This window comes from Notolepis coatsorum (assembly GCF_963971535.1).
Source record: "Notolepis coatsorum genome assembly, chromosome: 1".
Taxonomy (NCBI): Eukaryota; Metazoa; Chordata; class Actinopteri; order Aulopiformes; family Paralepididae; genus Notolepis; species Notolepis coatsorum.
In genome coordinates this window covers 79,241,966-79,269,257 of record NC_140165.1, presented here as the reverse complement: position 1 = coordinate 79,269,257, position 27,292 = coordinate 79,241,966, and the positions used below count along the sequence as shown (strand labels likewise).

The following is a 27,292-nucleotide window of genomic DNA, read 5'->3' as shown; positions in this document are numbered from 1 at the left end:
AGAAACATATTAATTTACAAAATAGTCACTCGATCGGGTAGTCATTTTTCAAGTGTGGCCATTCAGATACATTTACAGGGCTTGTTCTCTTATTTTGTGACAACCGTCTACATATTTTGCAGCTAATGCTGTACACTGACTTTTCTCCCCACACATGTATAGTAGCTTTTGGTGATCAGGGAGATGGATAAACTGTGCATCAATTTTGTTTATTTTATCAAAGAAGACTTCTCTTAGGTCCTTGTATTTCTCACAGTATAGCAGGAAGTGAGGTTCTGTCTCAATGTCCCCCTGATGGCAAAGTGAACACAGCCTGGCCTCTCTGGGCAGCCAGTTTTGCCTGTGACGGCCTGTTTCTATGGCTAGACTGTGTCCACACAGTCTGTACCGTGTCAATGTTTTTCTTAATTTGATCTCATTCACAGTAGTCAGGTATTCTGCCACCATGTACTCTCTGTTTAGGGTCAAATAGAATTCTAATTTACTTTGAGATTTGGTTGATTTGTTCCAATATTCTATATAGTTTTCTTTTTGTTTTGAGATTATTTGGTTGGGCCAGATTTTTTGGTATCTGTCCTGAAGCATTTGTGGGCAGAGATTTCTGACTAGCTGGCAGAGGGGACTCTTATCTGGCTTCATCTCTTGGCTCTGAAGGGCTTTGTAGTGGTAGGAGTGGGGGTCACTTGATTGGAGGTGTGTGTAACATTTTATGGCTTGCTTTTGAATTTGAATGATTAGGGGGTATTGGCCAAGTTCTGCCCTGCATGCATTATTGGCAGTGTGTCTGTGGACCTTAAGTAGGTTTTTGCACAATTCTGCATGCAGTACTTCTAATGGGTGTTTTTCCCATTTTGGGAAATCTTGGTTAGTTAATGGACCCCACACTTCACTGCCATATAATATTATTGGATTTATTACGGAATTTTGAATTTTGAGCCAGGTCCTAATTGGGATGTCAATTGGAATTTTCCTTTTGATGGTTTCCATTATGATTTATTTTCAATCCCAAATATGGGTAGCTTTTTGTGTTTTCTAATGTGTGTGCCTAATTTAAATGTATTATGTGAACTCTGAGACTCGTGTCTCCTTTGAAAGATCATGACTTTAGTCTTCTTCATGTTTACGTTCAGAGACCATGTCTGGCAGAACTGGTGGAGGATGTCTAGGTTCTGTTGTAGACCCTCTTTAGTGGCTGACAGCAGAACCAGATCATCTGCGTACATCAGTAATTTTACATTGGTATCGTGCAGAGTCAGACCGGGTGCAGTAGAAAGGTCTAATAACTTTGCTAATTCATTTATATATATATTAAACAACGTTGGGCTTAAATTGCACCCCTGGCGGACTCCGCGACCCTGGGTGAAGAAATTTGTTCTTTTATTTCCAATTCTAACAGCACATCTGTTTTTTGTGTACATGGATTTGATCAAGTCATATGTATTTCCTCCAACACCACTTTCTAGAATTTTGAAGAAAAGACCTTTGTGCCAAATTGAGTCAAAAGCTTTTTCAAAATCGACAAAGCAGGAATATATTTAGTTTTTGTTTTGTTTTACGTGAATGTCAATTAGGGTTTTAAGAGTGTATATATGGTCAGAGGTACGATAATTTGGTAAGAATCCGATTTGGCTTTTACTTAGAACGCTGTGTTCTAAGGAATTCTATGAGTCTGGTGTTGATGATACTACATAGAAGTTTGCCCAAATTACTCGTCACACAGATACCCCTATAGTTTTTTGGGTCATGTTTATCTCCACTCTTGAAAATTGGGGTTATGAGTCCTTCATTCCAGACATCAGGAAAATAGCCTAGATTTAGTGTCAAATTGAATCATTTTAAAATAGCCAATTGGAATTTTTCAGAGCTGTGTTTAATCATTTCATTTAATATGCCATCTGTACCACAGGCCTTTCTAGCTTTAAGGCACTGGAGTTTTGATTTCAGCTCTTGTTCTGTGATTGGGAAGTCTAGAGGGTTTTGATTATCCTTTATGATATTTTCCCATTTTTGTAATTTTTCACATATCTGGCTGGTTTCCGTTTTTGTATTCAGGGTACAGTTGTAAAGAGTGATGTGAAGTGGTTTGTCCAAACATCCCCATCTTGGATAGCCATTTCTTCCGGCTTATCTTTATTCAATGAGTTCCAGTGGTCCCAGAAGGAGTTAGAGCTTAGAGAGTCCTCTATTTTGCACAATTGTTTATTTACATGATTGTTCCTTTTAATTCTGATGGTCTTTTTGTAGTGTTTCAATGATTCACAGTATTGGAGGCGTAAGGTGTCATTTTGTGGGTTTATGTGTTTCTGGTTTGATATTTTTCTTAGCTGTGTTCTAAGAGCTTTACATTCTTTGTCAAACCATTGGTCCCTTTTAGTTTTTCTCTGTTTGTTACCTGATAATTTTTATTTGGACTTTGTTGCAGTTCTTTCAAATATATAATTTATGTGTTCTACAGCTAGGTTTACTCCTTCAACACTGTTAGAGTATGGCATGGCTAGGAACGTATCTAACAGTGATTGTGTCTCATCACTGGCGATGGCTCTCTGGTAGTCCTGCATGCTGTTCTGGGACCATCTGTAGTATTTGGGGATGTTGTATAGTTTACTGGGCTGTGTAGGGGGATTTTTGAGAGACTCAGTTCTTTTCATGTATGCAGTGATCTGACTGTGGTCGGAGAGTGGGGTCAGAGGTTTGACTGTGAATGAACTGAAGGATACTGGATCCAGTTCTGTTATCATGTAATCTACTGTGCTGCTGCCAAGGGGTGAGCAGTAAGTGTACCTTCCTTGTGAGTCCCCTCTCACACGCCCATTGACAAGGTAGAGACTCAGTCCTCTACACAGCTGTAATGAATCCTTCTCTCTCTCTCTCTTAGTGCTCCCTCCGGTGTTGGTTCCTAGGAACAGCGACCTGACCTCTCTCCTACTCTCTCTCTCTCTCTCTCTCTCTTAGTGCTCCCTCCGGTGTTGGTTCCTAGGAACAGCGACCTGACCTCTCTCCTACTCTCTCTCTCTCTCTCTCTCTCTTAGTGCTCCCTCCGGTGTTGGTTCCTAGGAACAGCGACCTGACCTCTCTCCTACTCTCTCTCTCTCTCTCTCTCTCTCTCTCTCTCTTAGTGCTCCCTCCGGTGTTGGTTCCTAGGAACAGCGACCTGACCTCTCTCCTACTCTCTCTCTCTCTCTCTCTCTCTCTCTCTCTCTTAGTGCTCCCTCCGGTGTTGGTTCCTAGGAACAGCGACCTGACCTCTCTCCTACTCTCTCTCTCTCTCTCTCTCTCTCTCTTAGTGCTCCCTCCGGTGTTGGTTCCTAGGAACAGCGACCTGACCTCTCTCCTACTCTCTCTCTCTCTTAGTGCTCCCTCCGGTGTTGGTTCCTAGGAACAGCGACCTGACCTCTCTCCTACTCTCTCTCTCTCTCTCTCTCTCTTAGTGCTCCCTCCGGTGTTGGTTCCTAGGAACAGCGACCTGACCTCTCTCCTACTCTCTCTCTCTCTCTCTCTCTTAGTGCTCCCTCCGGTGTTGGTTCCTAGGAACAGCGACCTGACCTCTCTCCTACTCTCTCTCTCTCTCTCTCTCTTAGTGCTCCCTCCGGTGTTGGTTCCTAGGAACAGTGACCTGACCTCTCTCCTACTCTCTCTCTCTCTCTCTCTCTCTTAGTGCTCCCTCCGGTGTTGGTTCCTAGGAACAGCGACCTGACCTCTCTCTCTCTCTCCTACTCTCTCTCTCTCTTAGTGCTCTCTCCGGTGTTGGTTCCTAGGAACAGCGACCTGACCTCTCACCTACTCTCTCTCTCTCTTAGTGCTCTCTCCGGTGTTGGTTCCTAGGAACAGCGACCTGACCTCTCTCCTACTCTCTCTCTCTCTCTCTCTCTCTCTCTCTCTCTCTCTCTCTCTCTCTCTCTCTCTCTCTCTCTCTCTCTCTTAGTGCTCCCTCCGGTGTTGGTTCCTAGGAACAGCGACCTGACCTCTCTCCTACTCTCTCTCTCTCTCCTTAGTGCTCCCTCCGGTGTTGGTTCCTAGGAACAGCGACCTGACCTCTCGTCCCGGCATGATGCCTCGTTTCCATGGCGACAACAACGAGCCCCTCATGCCCCACAACGCCACCTACCCGGAGTCCTTTCCTCCGGTCGGCCCCGGCAACGGGATGGGGGGTTTTCCTCCTTGTTCCCCTGACAACAGCTACCCCAACTCCCCAGGCAGCGGCTCCGGCAGCACCTCGGCCTTCCCCCAGTCTCCACTCAGCTCTGACGCAGACAGCCCCTTCCACGTACCGGGTCAGTCAGCACCGCCAGCACTTACTGTCAGCATTGCAACTATTGCAACTGAATTCTAGGCCTAGGACTTCTAGGTTAACCGTCTGTAGTGTGGTAGTGAAAGGTTAACCTCCTGTAGTGTGGTAGTGAAAGGGTTAACCCTTTGTCATGTGGCAATGAAAGGGTTGACCTTCTGTATTGTGGTAGTGAATGGGTTAACCCGTTGTCGTATGGCAGTGAAAGGGTTAACCGTATGTAGTGTGGTAGTGAAAGGGTTAACATTCTGTAGTGTGGTAGTGAAAGGGTTAAAAGTGAAGAAGGGGTTAATCTATTCCACACGTGTAATTATATTTAGTTAATTCATTCACCATGTGTATTCTTATTACTTGCATTGCTTTTACCCCTTTCTCTCTTAACCCTTTCACTATCACTACTTTTTGCCAGTATGGCCGATAGGAGATCCCCCCCTTGAACGGCCCTTCTAAGGTTTCTCTCCTCCACATTGCCTGTGGTAATTTGTTCCCCCTATTGCTAGGTTTTAGTGAGTTTTTCCTTACCTTCCTTACCCATTTTATTTATTATATATTTTTTGGACTTCATGGTGTTTTTGTTTTGTTCTTGATTTATTGTGATGTTTCTTCTTGACTTGTTTAAAGAAGACGTGTCCGGCCCATGGGGACATTAACGTGTGTTGTCGGGCCTTACAAATAAATTAGATTTGAATTAAATTAAGTGGTCTTAAAAAGGACTTAACAAGTCTTAAATGTAACTTGTTGAAACCTGCAGGAACGCTGCATTACTAATAGTGGTCGTAGTACTAAGTGGCAGAGACCTTTCAAAGGAGACTCACCACGTCCTTTTCACTTCCTGTCATGTGAGCTACACAAGGCGTGGCATTGGCCGACTCTGATTGAGTCATGACAGTGAGAGCATCACAACCAATCAAACCTCAGTCCAGGGGCAGTGTTCCTCTTCCTCAGTAGGACGTCTTAACTGTGGGGTGTGTGTGTGTGGTGTGTGTGTGGTGTGTGTGTGTGTGCATGTCCTCGTGCCCCTAGCTGACACCCCGCCCCCGGCCTACATGCCTCCAGACGATTCGCTGAACCAGGACTGCTCCCAGCCAATGGACACCAACCTGCTGGCTGTCGTGCCAACCACCATGGAGACCAACAACAGGCCAGGTAACTGTGGCAACCACAGCATCACTGTGGCAAAAGGCATGGCACCTTCACTGTTGAGTTTCTCTCTCTGTTGCTATATGCTGCTATCTCAATACAATCTGTCTCTTTCTGTTCTCAAGATTTTTTATTGTCATGTGCACAGTTAAACAGACAGTTTGCCACACAATGAAAATCTTACTTTGCTAGTCCGCCCTTCACAGGAAATCACACAATACTTAACTAAAACATAATCATTTAAATACAAGCGAGTGCTAAAAAATAAGGTAAAATAGATGAATATAATATATACAAGGCACAGTGAGTAACATTGCACGTTCCGATTCAGTGTTTACAATATAAATGGCGGTGACGTTCTTCTCTTCGCTTTTCTTCTCTCCTTCTCTTCTCTCACCTTCTCTCCTCTCTTCTCTCTTCTCATCCCCTTCTCTTCTCTCCTCCTCTCTTATATTCTCTTCTCCCCTCTCCTCTTCTCTCTTCTCTTCTGCTCTCCTCAGTTTTATTTTTTCTATTTTCTTTTCTCCCTTCAAAATATGATCAGAATTTGAACAGGCTTAATATAGCCGATACCGGTCAAAACGATCAATTAAAATATGCCGCGATCGGCTCCAATACCGATCATTCAGGACATCCCTATCGGCAACAGGACATCAACTGCAGTGCGCACACCGTTCCCTAGCAACACATTCAACCGGGGGGGGAAAAAACATCTGATTATTGTAATGTTTACTCTCTGTCTCTGTCTCTGTCTCTGTCTCTGTCTCTCTCTCTCTCTGTCTCTCTCTCTGTCTCTGTCTCTCTCTCTCTCTCTCTCTAGATGTCCAGCCTGTGGCCTATGAAGAGCCTAAACACTGGTGTTCTATAGTGTACTATGAGCTGAACAACAGGGTGGGAGAGGCCTACCTGGCCTCCGACTCCAGTGTCCTGGTGGACGGGTTCACTGACCCTTCCAACAACAGGAACCGCTTCTGTCTGGGCCTGCTGTCCAACGTCAACCGGAACTCTACCATCGAGAACACCAGACGACACATAGGGAAAGGTAACACACACACCTGTATACACACACACACACACACACACACACACACACACACACACACACACACACACACACACACACACACACACACACACACACACACACACACACACACACACACAGTGTCAGAGAGCCGTGACCCCCACTATTATAGGAGAAAAAAATAAATAATAATAATAATATTTATACTTTTTTTTTTTTATAAATGGAAATGTATGGTTGAAACATGCAAACGTTCAAACGCACACTAATAAGCATTGGAGGCTTTTAACCAGGGCCGGACTGGGGAAATCATTCAGGCCAGGAAATATAGTGCGAAATATAGCCCCAGTCAGGCCACTTTTTTTTTTTTTTTTACTTAAATTTTTATTAACATTTATAGACAAACAACACTTACACAAAAATGGAACCCATAATACAACATTGTTAAACAGACATAAATAATAAAGTACAAAAAATATAATACAATTGTAATACCCAAAAAAATAAAAAATAAAATCAGAAAATGCTAACTAAGTCAAAAGTGTGTGACATGGGTTCAGAGACCCTCCTTGAACCCCTTTCCTCCTTTACCCTTCGCCCTCTTGTGATGCATTTGGTTCTTCCTCTGTGATGTCGTTTTCGTTCCCCTTGTAATCCTCCCACTTTCCCCATCTTTCTCCAAATTTCTCTTCCTGTAACCTCAGCATGTGTGTTATCCTCTCCATATCCTGTATCTCCTCCACTATTCCTACCCATTGTGCTATTGTCAGTGGGTCTTCTTTGTACCACAGTCTTGTTATTGCTTTTCTGGCCGCTATCAACATTATCTTTATTAAATATTTGTCCCCCCCTTGTATTCCCTCGTGTGTCAGGTCTCCTAAGTAAAGCACCAGTCCTGTTTGTGGTAACCCGTATCCTAATATTCTGATCATTGCCTCCCCTATCTCCTCCAAATACCCCTTCAGCTTCTGGCATCCCCAGAATATGTGTGTGTGATTTGCCCCCTCCTTCCCACACATCCTCCAGCATGCTCTTTGTGTTGGTGCATATTTTCCCTTCAGCTCTGGGGTTATAAAGAATTTGATTATGTTTTTCCATCCAAACTCTTTCCATATCCTCGATCCTGTTGTTGAATGTTGCACCTCGCATATGTTCCCCCATTCCTTCCCTGTTATTCCTATCTCTAGTTCTCTCCCATTTTGTCAGGCCACTTTTTAAGCAGGGGGTCCCCCACCAAAGACTTAATTTCCTGCATTCTGGTGCAGGAATCTTTTTATTTGTACCCTTTAAATGCCAGTGTTTGTGATGGCATCACAAATTATTGTTAAAAAACAGGCTAGCATATATGATTAGCAACAACACTGATTTTGATAATTTGTCAGATTGAAAATAATACAATATTTTATTCAACTTCAGCCCTGATCATAACACCACATGTTCATTTTATAATTCTAACCCTTTAAATGCCAGTGTGTGTGATGGCATATATTTGCAATATATCAAATGCAAAGTAGATTTTTCTGGGGGGGATTAATTACAGGCTAGCATGTGTCAATGATTAGCAACAACACTGATTTTGATGGATTTTTTGTTTTTTGTAAGGGTCCCGCCTCCACCAATCACATGCGGCTCCCTTTGTGTGTGTGTGTGTGTGTGTGAGCAAGAGAGAGAGAGAGAGATAGTTCTCCAACTTGTGTGAGTTGCAGTGATCTCCTGGTTGTTCCCCACCTAGGTTATCTAACTATTGCGCCGCTGCAACTAGAACCACTGTCCTGGCCTGCGGCGGCTTCCCACTTTGGGAACCACTGCTATAGAGAACACACAGACACATAGGTAACACTTACACACACAAATGTAATATATAGAATAACATGGGGAGATATAATACTTTACAGGTGTAATATATAGAATAACATGGGGAGATATAATACTTTACAGGTGTAATATATAGAATAACATGGGGAGATATAATACTTTACAGGTGTAATATATAGAATAACATAGGGAAATATAATACTTTACATGTGTAATATATAGAATAACATGGGGAGATATAATACTTTACAGGTGTAATACACACCACTGAGCATAAACGGGGCTACCGTGGACAGGGTGAGCAGCTTTAAGTACCTGGGGGTCCACATCTCAGAGGATCTGACATGGTCAACACACATAGACTCAGTCGTAAAAAAGGCGAAGCAGCGCCTCTACCACCTGAGACGGTTAAGGAAGTTCAGAGTATCTGGGAAGATACTCCAGTCCTTCTACTCCGGAGCTGTAGAGAGCATCTTGACTGGAAACATCACTGCCTGGTATGGAAACAGCACGGCACAGGACAAGAAGGCCCTACAGAGAGTGGTGCGCTCAGCCGAGCGTACCACGGGTATTGCACTACCACCCCTGCAGGTTCTATACAACAAGAGGTGCAAATCCAGAGCCTGCAGAATAATGAAAGACCCACACCACCCCAACAACAGCCTGTTCATGCTGCTGAGGTCAGGCAGACGCCTGCGAACCCCAGCTACTAGGACAGAGAGGCTTCGGCTCAGCTTCTTCCCCCAGGCCATCAGAGCCTTGAACACTAAACACTGAACTCTCCACACACAAGCACACATGAGCACACACACGACACACACACTAGCAGCCACTTTAACATGAGCAAGCACACACTCATGCTGCACACGCCCACACTTATGGCCACTAAGGAAAGGTCACTTTAAAAATAGTATAGTAGAGATTGTATAAAATAGCAATGTACAGAAAGATCCAGTGCCCCATCCGTAGCTAACAGTGTATTGCACTACCACAGGACCTAGCATGTCCTTCATGCTCTGTAAATAACTATGTACAAATACCGATATGCCCTACTATGTTACTTGTTTATTGCACAATATTGTTTTATTGGATTCTATTATATGTTGTTACTACTGTATTGCACAACGTTGCTGGCAAGACTACCCGCATTTCATTGTATACTTGTATGCCGTGACAAATAAAACTCTTGACTTGACTTGACTTAATATATAGAATAACATGGGGAGATATAATACTTTACAGGTGTAATATATAGAATAACATGGAGAGATATAATACTTTACAGATGTAATATATAGAATAACATGGGGAGATATAATACTTTACAGGTGTAATATATAGAATAACATGGAGAGATATAATACTTTACAGGTGTAATATATAGAATAACATGGAGAGATATAATACTTTACAGGTGTAATATATAGAATAACAAGGAGATATATAATACTTTACAGGTGTAATATATAGAATAACATGGAGGGATATAATACTTTACATGTGTAATATATAGAATAACAGGGAGGGAGATATAATACTTTACATGTGTAATATATAGAATAACATAGGGAGATATAATACTTTACAGGTGTAATATATAGAATAACATGGGGATGGCGGTTGGGTGGCGTAGCGGAGATTGCACTTGTCACCAATGCAAGAGGCTGCGGTCTCGACTCCCGGAGTCAGCATTGCGTGCGGCTTGGGCCGATCGTCATACTAACTCGTTTGGCTGAGTTAGCGGGAGGGAAGTCGTGGGTGGTAATCTGGCGTTGTGGACAGCGACGCCTACAGGTCAGGTCTGGGCGCCTGCTCAGCGAAAGGCAGGAAATGGTGAAGGCAGCGTGACCTCCCACACGTTACACTTCACCAATGAGAGTCCTCGCTAAAAGAGAGCCGCTGGCTGTCTCCGTTTCCATTTAGAAATGGAAAAGTATTTATAAAGTTAAACGGACCACCAGAGCAAGCCAGGGTGGTTGCGGTACGAAATCTGAATGATCTGGAGCAATACAAGTGACAATGCCTAAATATATATTTTTTTTGGGACCGATGACTTTGATTTCATTCATGCTGTTTACCTTATTGACTGAGTTTTTTCTGGTAGGCCTGTATGGCCAAGATGTTTTCTGTCTGGACATGTGGAAGATATGTTTTTTTATGTTTTTTTTGTTCTTTGTTTTTTTTGGCTTTTTCATTTTCAACTTTATGGCATTCTTTGGTTGGCATAGAACCTATGGTCTGAAAGAGATATCATGGATTCTTTTTTATCGATACTGTCTATTGGGATTCCATTTTCTTTTTTTGGACTGGGATTCTGTTTCCTACCGCATGTTGAATGCATGGATACTACAGACTGAAAGAGAGAACTTGAATTACTTTTTGCTCGACTATGGACAATCATGGACTATTGTTTTCAATTTTGGATCTGGGTGTGTATATGTTTTCCACGGACAGTTATGGCATGGACTACTTTTGTGGAGAGGCATTGTGGACAACTACAGCATGGACTATGGAGATGTGTCTTGGGCAGCCAAGGGCTCATGTTGGCCAGCTGTATGGTATGGTCAACTTGGGTGGAATTGTATTTGGAGATACATACATGGGTGACTTTAAAGAAGTAGGCTCACTGGAGCCCGGAAATCAAGTACATAACCACAATGTCGGATACGGAAGAAATATATGATTTTGAATATGATGTTGATCCTGAGACCCATGTGTTTAATGCAATTAATAATACCTGTAAATATTATACAGATGAACAGCTTAATGACATTGTTAAACCAGAAAATAGGTTTTCGTTGATACACCTAAATTGTAGAAGCCTTTATGCGAATTTCACCAAGATTAATGAATACTTAAAAACATTTAATAATAGATTTTCAGTTATAGCATTATCTGAAACGTGGTTAAAGCAGGAGAATTGTGCTGATTTTCACTTGGAGGGTTATGAGCTGTATCACCTGGATAGAAACAACAAAAGGGGAGGGGGCGTGGCCCTGTATGTGGACAGTGACTTGAAATGTAAACAAGTGCAAAGTATAGTAATCGATGACTTAATGGAAGGTATAACTGTGGAAATTGAAATGGATAAGGTGAAGAATATTGTTGTTACTTGTGTATACAGAACACCAGGGTCAAGCATAGAATCATTTAAAGACAGTTTGGAAGAGTTATTGAATGGGTTAAATGAGAGCAAAACATGTCTGATTTGTGGAGACTTTAACATTGATCTCTTAAAGCAATCTAATCACTGCACGTCAGATTTTGTGGATGCTCTATACGGCAGAGGGTTCTACCCACTGATCACAAAACCCAGTAGAGTAACCTCAACTTGTGCTACATTAATTGACAATATTTTTATAAACACTTTGGAGAACAATATTAAAAGCGGACTTGTGATAAATGATATTAGTGACCACTTACCTATATTTGTAATATATGACTGTCAATTTAAGACAAAGAAGGAAGAAAACTCCCTTAGATACACAAGGGTAAGAACTGATGACACAATAGCCAAGTTCAGGAATGATCTGGTTAATGAGGAGTGGAAAGGGGTTTATGTGGAAGAAGTAAATGCTGCATATGAGGCATCTTTGGACATTTACTTGTCGCTGTATGAAGAACACTGTCCAATGGTAGTACGGAAGCAAAAATGTAATTATAAAATAAAACCCTGGATGACAAAGGGCTTACAAAATGCAAGTAAAAAGAAAAACAAACTCTATAGAGATTTTATCAAATTAAGAACAAAAAAGGCTGAAAATCAATATAAAGCTTACAAAAATAAATTAACTACTATAATTAGAAATGCAAAGAAAGAACACTATAATAATGTCTTAAAGGAAAATATAAATAATATCAAAGAAACTTGGAAGATTTTACGAAATGTCATTGGAAGCAAAGCTGTATCTGCAGATGTACCCAATTACTTCATTAATGACAACAATACGGTTATTAAAAACGTGAATGAAGTGGTAAATGAATTTAATTCATTTTTTGTAAATGTAGGCCCAAACCTTGCTAAGAATATCCAAAGTCATAATGAAGGGAAAGCAAATAAAGACTGGACAGGGGAAAGTAAAGTGTTGCAGTCTATGTTTCTAGGACATGTGAGTGAAAGACAAATTATAGAAATAGCATTAAATTCAAAAAATAAAACATCAACTGACAGTGATGGAATTGACATGATAATTGTGAAGAAGACCATTGATTGTATAATTAACCCCCTGTGTCATGTTTTTAATCTTTCCTTTCAAACAGGCACCTTTCCAGACAGAATGAAAATAGCAAAGGTTATTCCTCTATTTAAATCTGGGGACAAACACAGCTTTACCAACTACAGACCAGTGTCTTTGCTTTCACAATTTTCCAAGATTCTTGAAAAAGTGTTTGCTCATAAATTAGATAGTTTTATTGAAAAGAATAACCTGCTGAGTGAGAGTCAGTATGGATTCAGGGCAAATCGATCAACAGCCTTAGCCTTAATGAATATATATGAAGAAATAACCACAGCAGTAGATGAGAGGAATTACACAATAGGGGTGTTTATTGACTTAAAAAAAGCATTTGATACGATAGATCATCACATTTTAATTTCTAAATTACAAACATACGGTGTGAGAGGGGTGGCGATGAACTGGTTAAGTAGCTATCTTGAAAATAGACAACAATATGTACAACTCTCTGGTTACACATCTGAATGTATGAATATTGAATGTGGTGTCCCTCAAGGTTTGGTCCTGGGGCCCAAACTTTTTATTTTATATATTAATGATATATGTGAAGTGTCAAACATATTGAAATTTGTTTTATTTGCTGACGATACAAATTTCTTCAGTTCAGGAAAATACCTTAAAAAATTAGCAGATGACATTGTAAATGAAATGTGTAAACTTAAGATATGGTTTGATAACAATAAGCTATCCCTAAATTTGGAAAAAACGAAATTTATGATATTTACTAATCGAAAGAAGGACAATGTGGCATTATGTATTGACGGAGTTAATATTGAAAGAGTATCTGAGTTAAAAATTTTGGGTGTTATGTTGGATGAGAAATTGACATGGAAGCCACATATAATGTACATAAAAAATAAGGTAGCCAAGAGTGTTTTTGTTTTGAACAAGGCAAAGAATGTGCTTGATTATAATTCTATGCGAATATTATATTGTTCACTCATCCTACCATATTTGAGTTACTGTGTGGAAGTGTGGGGTAACACGTATGAAAGCAACATAAAGCCATTATTTATATTACAGAAGAGAGCAGTAAGAATAGTTCACAATGTAGATTCAAGAGAACATACCAACGAATTATTTATTAAATCCAGACTATTGAAACTTAAAGAGTTAGCTGAAATACAGACTTTATTAGTTTTGTTTAGAGCAAAATGCAGAGTATTACCAGAAAATATACAGAGGTTGTTCGTTCCCTGTCCAGATGACAGCAGAAGGAAATTAAATTTTAAACACCAATTTGCACGAACAACCTTAAAACAAAGGTGCACCTCAGTTATAGGTATCAAACTATGGAACTCCTTGCAGAACGATGAAAAGAGTTCCAATAATATATTTCACTTCAAAAGGTTGTGCAAAGAAAAGATACATAGACAGTATAGCACAGTTTAGTATAATATTGCAGTTTAGCGTGTCAGGATGACGTAGCATAGAGTTGTAGTGTAGGCCAGTATGAGTATAGTAATATAGTATATAGCAGCGTAACATAGAATAATAATATATTAAAATATTGTATAATACTGTACCAATATGGTGTAGAATAAATAGTATGATTTAGTTATATGATTTAGTTATATTATAATAAAATAGAAATTAGATAGTATATAGAAGTATAATACATTATATAAGTGTGTGTGTGGGGGTGTGTGTGTGTGTGTGTAAATGAATGAACCTAAATATGTAGTTCGACTGATAGATAGACAAAATGGGTTTATTTATGTTGATTTAATTTGGTTGTGTTGATGTTAAATTTAATTTTTTTTTTTGCAAAATGGGTATATTCTGTTTGGTTTTACACAATATGTCTATCGGTGTGTTGTGTGTGTGTAAATCTGAAGACACACATGAGAACTCATACAGGAGAGAAACCACTGTTCAGTTTAAGCTGACAATAGACATGAAAAGAAGAAGGAACAGGTTCCAAAACAGTTAGCTATATCTACAATAGGAATATCATGTATGTATGTATACTAAGCAGTATGCACAATAGGAGAAAAAGAAAAAAAGAGATATATAATATATATATATATATATATATATATATATATATATATATATATATATATATATATATATATATATATATATATATAATAAAGTGTGTATATGTTTTGTACATAAAACTATGAAACTTTTGTAACCTTTTGTTTTTGCAAAATGATTTACTGAATTATGTTTCTTTTTTGTATTATTTTTTGTGTGTAAATAATGTAATGTAAAAAAGGGTAGGCAATTATAAGCCTCGGCTTCAGCCTACACCTTTTCGGTCATTTTTTATTTTTATTTTAATATTCTACTACTATGCTTTGTAAAAGAAGACTGAAATAAAATCATTCATCATCATCATCATCATCATATATAGAATAACATGGAGGGATATAATACTTTACATGTGTAATATATAGAATAACAGGGAGGGAGATATAATACTTTACATGTGTAATATATAGAATAACATAGGGAGATATAATACTTTACAGGTGTAATATATAGAATAACATGGGGATGGCGGTTGGGTGGCGTAGCGGAGATTGCACTTGTCACCAATGCAAGAGGCTGCGGTCTCGACTCCCGGAGTCAGCATTGCGTGCGGCTTGGGCTGATCGTCATACTAACTCGTTTGGCTGAGTTAGCGGGAGGGAAGTCGTGGGTGGTAATCTGGCGTTGTGGACAGCGACGCCTACAGGTCAGGTCTGGGTGCCTGCTCAGCGAAAGGCAGGAAATGGTGAAGGCAGCGTGACCTCCCACACGTTACACTTCACCAATGAGAGTCCTCGCTAAAAGAGAGCCGCTGGCTGTCTCCGCATGTATCAGAGGAAGCATGTGGTAGACTTCAGGGTTCCCTTGTACCGACCAGCAGGGGGAACATGCGCACAACGACCAGGTAGGGGGGGGGGGGGTTGGCATAACGACTAAATTGGGATGGGGAGAAAAGCATAGAAAAATCAGGCAGAGAAAAAGAGGATAAAAAAAAGAATAACATGGGGAGATATAATACTTTACAGGTGTAATATATAGAATAACATAGGGAGATATAATACTTTACAGGTGTAATATATAGAATAACATAGGGATATATAATACTTTACAGATGTAATATATAGAATAACATGGGGAGATATAATACTTTACATGTGTAATATATAGAATAACATGGGGAGATATAATACTTTACATGTGTAATATATAGAATAACATGGAGAGATATAATACTTTACAGGTGTAATATATAGAATAACATAGGGAGATATAATACTTTACATGTGTAATATATAGAATAACATGGGGAGATATAATACTTTACATGTGTAATATATAGAATAACATGGAGAGATATAATACTTTACAGATGTAATATATAGAATAACATGGGGAGATATACTACTTTACAGGTGTAATATATAGAATAACATAGGGAGATATAATACTTTACATGTGTAATATATAGAATAACATGGGGAGATATAATACTTTACATGTGTAATATATAGAATAACATGGAGAGATATAATACTTTACATGTGTAATATATAGAATAACGGGGAGATATAATACTTTACAGGTGTAATATATAGAATAACATGGGGACATATAATACTTTACAGGTGCAATATATAGAATAACAGGGAGATATAATACTTTACATGTGTAATATATAGAATAACATGGGGAGATATAATACTTTACAGGTGTAATATAGAATAACATGGGGAGATATAATACTTTACAGGTGTAATATATAGAATAATATGGGAGCTTGTGATGGCTTGTTTCTATGACTAGGCTGTGTTGACTCAGTCTGTATATTGTCAACATTTGTCTTAGTTTTCTACCAGTCACACTCTCGGTCTCTCTCTGTTTCACTGTCTCTTTCTCTTCCACTCTCTCTCTCTGTCTCCCTCTTCCTCTCTCTCTGTCTGTCTCTCATTCTCTGTCTCTCTTCTCCTCTCTGTCTCTGTCTCTCTCTTCTCTCTTTCGCTCTCCCTCTTCCTCTCTCTCTCTGTCTCTCTCTCTGTCTCCTCTCTGTCTCTGTCTCTTCTCCCCTCTCCCGCTAACTCTCTGTCTCTGTCTCTTCTCCTCTCTCTGTCTCTCTCTATCTGTCTCTTCTCCTCTCTCGGTCTCTCTCTATCTGTCTCTTCTCTCTCTCTCTCTATTCTCCTCTCGTCTCTATCTGTCTTTTCTCTCTGTCTCTCTCTGTCTCTCTCTCCCTCTCCCCCCTCTCTGTCTCTGTCTGTCTCAGTCTCTCTGTCTCTGTCTCTCTGTCTCTCAATTCAATTACATTCAAATGGATTTATTGGCATGACACAATTTGTACATGTTGCCAAAGCAAATGATTAATAACATAAACATGGATTACAAAACAGATATTAATGTCATAGTACATACAAAAATTATCATCATAAAATAAAACATAAAATATTATGGCATAAACATGTCAGGTGACTGTCACTCACTGTCCCTCAGTCTATGGCAGGCAGCAACATAGGCTGCTGCTAGCTCACAGCTTGTTGAGTCCTCCCCTAGTAGGACTGGTCGTTTTTCTGTATCTGATAGTGCAAGAAAACCTTTTGTTATTAATAAAAAAAAAATTATATTTATATTTTTCACATTTGGTGAGGAAGTGCAACTCAGTTTCAGGCTCACTGAGGATGCAATGACAGCACAGCCTTTGCTCTGCAGGAAGCCAGGTTTTCCTGTGCCTCCCCTTTTCAACAGGTATTTTGTCAAGGTTCTTTTTGGTTGTTGATCAGTCACCATGCTCAAATAATCTGCTATGGTGTACTGTCGATTTAGAGTCAGATAGCACAGCATTTTGCTCTGTGCTTTTGTTTGTGTTTTCCAATAGGTGATGTAGTTTTGTTTTAGCTGTGTAGTAATTTGATTTATTCTGATTGGTGGTGTGTTCTGTTCCTGAGGTGTGAACACTACGGAGTTGTGGTCCATTTAGGAAATCAGTTTGAACTTGAACTTGCATTGGTTTGTGATAGATTATTAGTTACTGGGTATGTCAAAGTACCTCATATTTGGTACCATTTTGAAGCTAACAACTAGGGCTTTCCAATGATATAAAATAAGTGTATGATTATCATCATAATTCTTATTATTATGGTTCTAGTTGCACTTGAACTTGTTGAAATTAAACTTGGAAGATACAAATTTATTAAATTAAACTTTCCTTGCTTATATCAGATTTATGTGTAATGAATGGAATGTAGACAATCTTGTTGACAATATAGAACAGCTGACAGATTAGAAATAGCATCTATTGTTCAAAAGATATGAATTAATGAATGAAACTAGATTACATAAAAAAGAATTTGTGATATTGTGATGGAAATTATAAAACTTTCATGTTTGTTAAAAACTTTATTTTTTTGTGTTTTATTTTTTAAACAAACATATAAACAAACATGACAACACACGATAAGATATACAAGCATTATTAACAGTGCACATCCAATGAAATCACCATATAGTTAAATGTCTTATACAGGATATACCCCCAATACCTGTTATCTAATACCCTACACACATATGCTCTAGCTCGTACCCCCCCCTCCCGGACCCCCCATTGGATAATCCATCCATTATCCCTCGCTCCTAACCAGACACTACCATTATATGCTATCTTTTATTATCTCCACCACTTCTAACCACATTGTCATTTTGGATTCATTGAGACCCAAAATTCTTGAGATATGTAATAATCCAGACCTTTCGGCACATTTTTCCGGTTGGAACCATCGTGATGCTATCAGCTTTTTAGCCACTGTGATACCCGATAAAACCAATCTCTTTAGCTGTGGATGTACTGCATTCTCAAAAACATCATTCAGCAGTAATACAGAGGGATGTACAGGTATATTCAGAGTTAAGAGATTTGATAATTGCTGGGTCACCTCTTTCCAGAATATTTTAACTGGTGGGCAGTCCCAGTACATGTGCATAAATGTCCCCTCGTCCCCATTTGTACATAAGGAGCATTTGGAGTCTTGTTTAAGACCCATTTTATATCTTATAGGAGTCAAGTATGTCCTGTGAATATAGTTAAGATTTATTTGTTGATGGTCTGGGTTCCTTGATGTAAATCGAACATTTGCCCAGGCTTCTTGCCAATCAAAATCACTTTCCAGGTCTGGTATATCCCTCCTCCAGACGGAGTCTAGGTGGAGGGTTTCATACGAGGACGTTAGTAATTGATGATAAAAATCTGAAACAAAACCTCTCGATGTCTCTCTTTCAAAAAAAATCTTCAAACTTACCCCATTCTCTTCATAGAGCCTTGTCTTCCTCCATACTCTCTGCCGCTCTAGAAGCATCTTTCCTGGGTAGAGAAGTAGCGTGGCTCTTCCTGGCTCTCAGCCGATGTTGTTAGCCAACGCTAGCATGGGAGCTAGCGTCCAGCAGCTAGGCCTTGTCGTCAATTCTAGGTTGATAAAATGAAATATGTTACATATACGAATATGACCCACTAATGAATACACTAAATACAGCAATGTGGCTATTTGAAAACACTGCATTTGCGAAATAAATACGTCAACTGTGTTCACGTTAGCCATGCGTTAGCTCAGCAGCTAACTCACCGGAGCCCCTACTAGCCTGGGGGAAAATATAAGTACACAAGCGGCACTTTTCAAAACAAGCTTTTTGATTGGAAAATATGACCAGAATATCTGGAAAAACATCTCACAAACACTATAGACGGTCATAAACGTTAACGAATGCTATAATAAGTCCAACAAATGAGTATAAATAGTACTTACACAGTAGTTTCGAAATGCAAGCTCACGCTCTGAATCCCTGGAGAAATTTATTTTATGACCGAACGCTAGGGCTGACCTTCGAAGCTTTTTTTGGCAATCGAAGCTTCGGGGCCGAGCTTCGATTTTAATTCGAAGCTTCGAAAAAAAATAAAAAAAAATATATTTTTTTTAATATTTTTTTTTTTATTTATTTTTTTTATCTTATGTTGTGGGACTTGTACAGCACTTTCGTAAACGTTGTTGTTTTTAAATGTGCTCTATAAATAAAGTGGGTTGGATTAATTAATTAAGTAGCCCCTTTCATGACTGACGCATCCAACAAGGTTTCACTCGGCTGTGTGATTTAATTCAAGGTGGATCGCTGTTGTCGTTTGAACAACTTCAGATTTCATGGGAACTACCAATCCCCCAAATCAAGAATGTTTAAGATGAATGAAGTAAGATTTTGATTATTTGAAATATGGCCTGTGTAGACTAAACTATGCACAGAATTATGTCAGTCTACAAGGTCCGGATTCTACATGGTCCGGCAATGTAGACCTTGTAGACTCCACTACAGACCAATTATCAGTGAATGTTCATGCATTTTTAAGAAGGGCAACTTCCACAAAAAAACAAAGAACTCACCAAAACATCTCAGTAGCACCTTATCTAAATGTTATATTTCATATATGGAGATTCATATTTATTTATGTATTGCATGCATTTCTACATTTTATTTCCTATTTTGTTTATTCATCCCAGTATCTTTCTTTCTTATGTGTGGAATTCTACAAGGTGCGCGCACACACACACACACCTACACACACACACACACACACACACACACTTACATTTAGTCATTTAGCTGACGCTTTTATCCAAAGCGACTTACAAGTTCTGTACAACAAGACAGCAAGAAGGGTACAACTCTATCAGCTGAGTAACAATGTTCATCAAAGTGTTGCGTGTTACAGTGTAGGTTAGTTTATTAGGACAAGTGCATGACAGTAAGGTTAGTCACGGTTAGATTTTTTTTAATTTTTTTTATCATTTCAGATAATGGTTGAAGAAGTGAGTCTTTAGTCGACGGCGAAAGATTGGACGGGATTCGGCTGTCCTAACTGGGATGGGTAGTTCACACACACACACACACACACACACACACACACACACACACACACACACACACACCACACACCACACACCACACACACACACACACACACACACACACACAAATCGAAGTAAAAAAAAAAATTTGAAAAAAAATTTGATTTTTTTTTTGTTTTTTTTTTTTTTTTAACTTCGATTTTTTTTTATGTTCGAAGCTTGTGCCATCGAATCGAACGTTCGAAGCTTCGAAGCATTTAAGACAGCCCTACCGAACGCTCTGGGGAAAATCTACAAAAAAACCCGCCCGTCGTGTCGGCGGCCATTTATATAGTTCCTCTGAGTCCTGCGGAGTAATACTTGGTGGGGTGGTGGTGGTAGGTCTTCCATATAAGGCCTGAAAATATGGTGTCCTTCCTCTTAAAACTCTACAAATAGGACCTGAATCCCCGGCCGCTCCCCATGGATCGCGCTGGCGATATCAGCAACTCCACAGTGCTAAGCAGGTTTGTGGACTCAGCCTCAGGACCAGCTGGGTAAGGGGGTTCCTGATGCTCCTCAGCTCTTGGCACTGCAGGGCTTGATAATGGTACCAGAGGGGGTCACTTTGTTTTAGGTGTGTCCAAAAGTTAATAGCTCTTTTTTGTATTTTTAGTATTAGTAGGTAATGGCCTAATTCTGCCCTGCATGCATTGTTTGTAGTTTTCCTCTGGACATGTAGCAGAATTTTACAGAACTCTGCATGCAGGGTCTCAATGGGGTGTTTGTCCCATTGGGTAAAGTCTTGTTTTGTAAGTGGACCCCACACCTCACTGCCATATAGTGCAATTGGTTCAATAACACATTAAATTAATTTTAACCAGATTCGAATTGGTATTTCTGTTTGTATATTTCTTTTTATGGCATAGAAAGCCCGGCATGCTTTCCCTCAGCTCATTAACTGCTTCCTTAAAATGTCCAGTTGAACTTAGTTTTAGGCCTAAATAGGTGTAATGTGTGCAGTACTCCACATGTTTTGTACCAATTGAGAACTTTGGTAGGACGTCCTGAGATCTGGATCTTTTTTGGAATATCATTATTTTGGTCTTTTTGGGGGTTTACTGCCAGGGCCCAGGTCTGACAGTAATGCTCTAGCAGGTCCAGGCTCTGCTGTAGGCCGTCTGCTGTGGGGGACAACACAACCAGGTAATCTGCAATGAGCAGGCATTTAACTTTTTTTTTATTTTATTTTTTTTAAACTTAATTTTTTTTTAGCGTTTATCGCTTTTCTGGTCAAGCATGACCGACAGTTGTAGGGTGAAACGGGAGAGAGAGCAGGGGGAGACATTCGGCAAATGACGGCGAGTCCGGGAATCGAACTCGGAGTCAACCAGATCCGTGACGCAGCACGGAGTCCCGCGACGCAGCGCGGTAACATGGTGTGCTACTGGAGCACCCTGGCATTTCACTTCTTGATTGTGGAGACTTACACCTCTGTCTGTCTGTCTGTCTGTCTGTCTGTCTGTCTGTCTGTCTGTCTGTCTCTCTCTCTCTCTCTCTCTCTCTCTCTCTCTCTCTCTCTCTCTCTCTCTCTCTCTCTCTTTTTTTTTTTTTTCCCTTCCTTCCTCCCTCCCTCCAGGAGTCCACCTCTACTATGTGGGAGGAGAGGTGTACGCAGAGTGTCTGTCTGGCAGCAGCATCTTCGTCCAGAGCCGTAACTGTAACCATCACCACGGCTTCCACCCCACCACCGTCTGCAAGATCCCCTCCAGCTGCAGCCTGAAGATCTTCAACAACCAGGAGTTCGCTCAGCTGCTCGCCCAGTCCGTCAACCACGGCTTCGAGGCCGTCTACGAGCTCACCAAGATGTGCACCATCAGGATGAGCTTCGTGAAGGTGAGGAGTAGGGCTGGGGTATTATCGCCACTGATTTCCCCAAAAGGGAGGGTCATCAAGGAGAAGTCTCCTATTCTCTGTCCTTGTCCCACAATGGTGGAATGAACTTCCCACCACAGTTAGGACAGCCGAAACCTGTCCAATCGTTCGCCGTCGACTAAAGACGCACTTCTTCAATCATTATCTGAAATAAAAATGTATAAATTTAAAAAAACCTAACTCTGGTCCTTAACTAACCTTCCTGTCATGCACTCAACACTTTGATGAACATTGTTACTCAGCTGATAAGAGTTGTACCCTTCCTGCTGTCTTGTTGTACAAAACTTGTAAGTTGCTTTGGATAAAAGCGTCAGCTAAATGACAAAATGTAAATTTAAGGTCCCGAATCTATTCACTTTCCGATTAAATTCAATTCCGATTCACAAGGTCCCGAATCCAATCGATTTCCGATTAAATTCGGTTCAATGCTATAACATTTTTATGGTTCAAGGTACCCTCTAACACAGGGGTGGGCAATTCTTTTCCCCAGGGGGCCGAATGAGCAACTGAAAATATGTTGGGGGGCCGGGCCAAAATTCCAAACTTAATTATGCATAATATACATTTTATTTCTATATAAAAAGCAGTAAATGGCATTGTTTTGACCCCTGGTAAGAGTGTATGTTATTATTTGGCAATTAAAAGGTGAGGTTAGCTTTCAAAAATATCATTTATTCAAATAGAATTTATTTCCAAAATGATAAACAAAATGTGAAACATTAATAACAAAGGGCATTTTGAGTTTCATATACTATTGAAACAAGGATTTTCTTAGCTTTCTAAAGACATCACATCATCTTATAGCAAAAATAAACAAGACATGTCACTGAACTGGGTAAAGAAAGATGTCCCAGTTTTGTAGCCTTTTTTACTTTACATGCCTATATTAAACATTTAATGTTTTCAGAACTTTAAAAAAAAAAGAAAAAAAAATATCAAGTGTCCCATTTCACTTGTTATATTTCCACATTTTAGTGTTCTTCAGTCCTTTTTTTTCATTCAGTGTGAGAAATCCAGTCTCTGTTGAGCTTTAACAAGTCCACCAAAGTCAGGTTGCATGTCTGAGGTGGAGATGCGAAGCACAGCTGCCAGATGTTCATCAGTGAGAGAGGATCTGTACCTGGACTTGGTAAACGTCATGACTGAGAAAGTCTGTTCACATATGTAGGTGGATCCAAAGAGAACCAACATCTTCTGAGCATGTCTCCTAAGCGTATATTGTGCGTGTGAACGTTGACATGAAAAGAAAAAAGTTAAAAAAAATATATATATATATATTTTTATTTTTATTTTTATTTTTATTTTTAATTTTTTATGTAATCTTTCGCGGGCCGGTCAGAATCATCCCGCGGGCCGTACAATGCCCAGGTCTGCTCTAACATGTTGCATTGTTAAAAATATCAATGTTTACATTAAGAATTGACTCTCAAGCAGTTACATGAATGTACTTTTTATTGGAACATTGGCTTTTGCATATGTCATGTCTGGGTGATGTCTCAGTAAGTGGTTTCGTAGATTTGTTGTATTTCCACAATCATTATCTATGTCTCTCACTATAACCAATGGAAATGCTAGAAATGGTCACGTGGGCTGGGAGAACCAATGGAAAATGCCTATCCCGAGGCCAAACTTAATTGCCGACCCCTGGTCTAAACCCTCCCCAGACCGACAGTGGGGCAATGTGCGCAACAACCAGGAAGGGAATTGGCATAACGACTAAATTGGGGGATAATTTTTTTTATAATAATATTTATATATATATATATTTTTTGAAGATCGATCTTGGGATTTTATGAATCGATAATTCAAATGAAGATCGATTCAGAGTCTGACCCAGCCCTAGTGAGAAGAAGAGAGATGCATCCTGGAGTCGCTCCATAGACTAATAGTGGAACAACTCCTAGGACATTATGACAGAACTACTGCTCCATAGACGGCGAATAGTGGAACTTCTGATTAATATATTTAAATACTACTAATGTGGACAGAGCAACTCCAAAACACACTCTCTCTCTCTCTCTCTTTCTCTCTCTCTCTCTCTCTCTCTCTCTCTCTCTCTCTCTCTCTCTCTCTCTCTCTCTCTCTCTCTCTCTCTCTCTCTCTCTCTCTCTCTCTCTCTCTCTCTCTCTCTCTCTCTCTCTCTCTCTCTTTTCTCTCTTTCTCTCTCTCAGGGTTGGGGAGCAGAGTACCATCGTCAGGATGTCACTAGCACCCCCTGCTGGATAGAGGTGCACCTGCACGGTCCTCTACAGTGGTTGGACAAGGTTCTGACTCAGATGGGCTCGCCACACAACCCAATATCTTCTGTCTCCTAACACACACACCCCAATGTCTTCTGACACACACACACACACACACACACACACACACACACACACACACACACACACACCCCAATATCTTCCGTCTCCTGACACACACACACAACCCAATATCTTTCGTCTCCTGACACATACACACACACGGATATATGGACAATCTCTTTTTGGCAATCACAATATGGACTCAACTAGTCGAGCCTGAACTGAAGACTAATCTTGACTAGTGCTGTCTAGTCGGAAGATTGATCTGGACGTGACTAGTGCTGTCTAGTCGGAAGACTGACCTGGACTTGACTAGTGCTGTCTAGTCGGAAGATTGATCTTGGTTCTACTAACCCTGTCTCACCTGCCCAGACAATCGGGAGCCAGTGATCAAAACACTTAACAATCATCAATCCATTACTTAGTTATTACTTATTGTCATCTTCAGTCTTCCACTAGAAATGGGGGGGGTATTTTATAGTAGGGATGGGCATCGATTTCCACATGTTCGATAGTCGTTAGATTAGACTATACAAAATGTATAGTTTATGTGATGGTTTGTGTAGTGTATTGAGAGGGGACCCTATTAACTGTTACACCACTGAACGGCATGCTGGGTGCAGCTCGCTAGCTAGCCAGGTAGCAAAACGGTCTGTTAACAGCTGGGAGAACGGAAAAGAAGACTGGAGATGTTATATTGTAGCAACGTTTTGTACATTTGCCATGTTGTTTCACTAAGCTCACACATTTCAAGCATCAGTGATGTAACTTTCAGAATGATGAATGCTTTTAATCCTGGACATAACGTTAGCCTGGTCTGACTCCAAAATATCAAGTTGTTAGCAATGAAAGCAGCCAGCTAGCGAGCATGTTTGATTATCTCATGTTCGCTATTAAGTAAAAACAACATTTTGGATTAGTAATGAAATAGTTCCCAGTGACTGTCGAATAGTTCCCAGGGACTATCTAATAGCAATTTTGTGAATTTTGCTCATCCCTATTAGATGGATAGGTTCATAATCTGGAACAGACCATAGAGTTTATATATGTTGTATAATATGTTGTAATGTGAAACCTGCCACAATTTCTACGCAAAAACCTAACCATTACCTTAACGTTACACCTAACCCTAACCGCAAATACAGATGACGAAAATGTATTGTTAATTTTTGAAGATAACAATTTTAGCTACCAAGAGATGACCGTTTAGGATGGAGGTTGACACTACAGGGCCCAACGGGGCCGGCCAGGACATATTTACACCTCACTGTTTCCTTCTAAACAATATTTCTGCTGTTTGGTCTTGTTGCCAGAAGAGATTTACCAGATCAAGTACAAGAACCCTGACCACCATGTCTGCTATGAGATGGTGCTTATTGAATAAGAGGAGGGAGGTTAGGTAGTTTAATCTAATGAGGGAGGTTACAGAGTTTAATCTAATGAGGGAGGTTACAGAGTTTAATCTAATGAGGGAGATTACAGAGTTTAATCTTAAAAGGGAGGTTGGGGAGTTTAATCTAATGAGGGAGGTTACAGAGTTTAATCTAATGAGGGAGGTTACAGAGTTTAATCTAATGAGGGAGGTTACAGAGTTTAATCTAATGAGGGAGGTTACAGAGTTTAATCTAATGAGGGAGGTTGGGGAGTTTAATCTAATGAGGGAGGTTAGATAGTTTATTCTTAACTAGGGAGTTTAGGGAGTTTAATCTTAATGAGGGAGTTTAATCTTAACGAGGGAGTTTAGGGAGTTTAATCTTAATGAGGGAGTTTAATCTTAACGAGGGAGTTTAGGGAGTTTAATCTTAATGAGGGAGTTTAATCTTAACGAGGGAGTTTAGGGAGTTTAATCTTAAAGAGGGAGTTTAATCTTAATGAGGGAGTTTAATCTTAACGAGGGAGTTTAGGGAGTTTAATCTTAACGAGGGAGGTTAGGGAGTTTAATCCCATCAAGGGAGGTTACAGAGTTTAATCTTAACGAGGGAGGTTAGGGAGTTTAATCGAACTGTTAGGAAGTTGAATCTTAACGACGGCTGTTAGGGAGTTGAATCTTAACGAGGGAGTTTAGGGAGTTTAATCTTAACGAGGAAGGTTAGGGAGTTTAATCTAATGACTGAGGTTAGGGAGTTTAATCTTAAAAGAGGGCGGTTAGGGAGTTTAATCTAACGAGGGAGGTTAGGGAGTTCAATCTAACGAGGGAGGTTAATCTAACCAGGGCAGTTCGGATGTTTATTCTAACCAGGGCAGTTAGGGAGTTTAATCTTAACAAGGGAGGTCTAATGAGAATATGATTGTCTACAATTCTATGGCTAAGATACTAGTGGAGAATGTGAAACGTGTCGTTCTTGTTGTTGGCTTAACCTTTTGAAACTATTTCCAATTATTTAAAAAAAAAAGAAAATAATAATTCTGGGGACCAGCTGGAACCCCCTCCAGGACCCCTGGCTGCCCCCAGAGCCCATGTTGAGACCCACGGCCCTAGTTTCCCCCTCCATATTCTGGGCAGTCAACATTACGTGAGTTAGCTAGTGGCCTCCATGTGGTGGTGCGTGTAAGCCTATGCGTCATATCCATATTGACCGTACGGTAATGAGTTCAGCAACAGTAAACCTGACTTTAACATTTATTTTTCTTTCTACTCCCTAGTTATCAATAATTGCAAACGGGTAATACTACTTATTGAAAAATGAGACCATGGACACAGAAAGAAATTGTGCCATCAG

At 39.9% G+C, this 27,292-nt stretch overlaps 1 protein-coding gene across 1 annotated transcript in view; it reads left to right on the top strand.

Moving 5' to 3' along the window:
* LOC311235582 (mothers against decapentaplegic homolog 1-like) overlaps nucleotides 1-27,016 on the top strand; it is a 62,067-nt gene extending 35,051 nt beyond the window's left edge. Inside the window, exons 5-9 of the mRNA XM_084323049.1 lie at nucleotides 3,993-4,271; nucleotides 5,309-5,431; nucleotides 6,246-6,467; nucleotides 21,974-22,230; nucleotides 24,441-27,016. Of these exons, the coding sequence (XP_084179175.1) occupies nucleotides 3,993-4,271; nucleotides 5,309-5,431; nucleotides 6,246-6,467; nucleotides 21,974-22,230; nucleotides 24,441-24,584 (1,025 nt within the window). The 3' untranslated portion in view covers nucleotides 24,585-27,016. The remainder of the gene's footprint in view (nucleotides 1-3,992; nucleotides 4,272-5,308; nucleotides 5,432-6,245; nucleotides 6,468-21,973; nucleotides 22,231-24,440) is intronic.
* The last annotated feature ends 276 nt before the right edge of the window (nucleotides 27,017-27,292 follow it).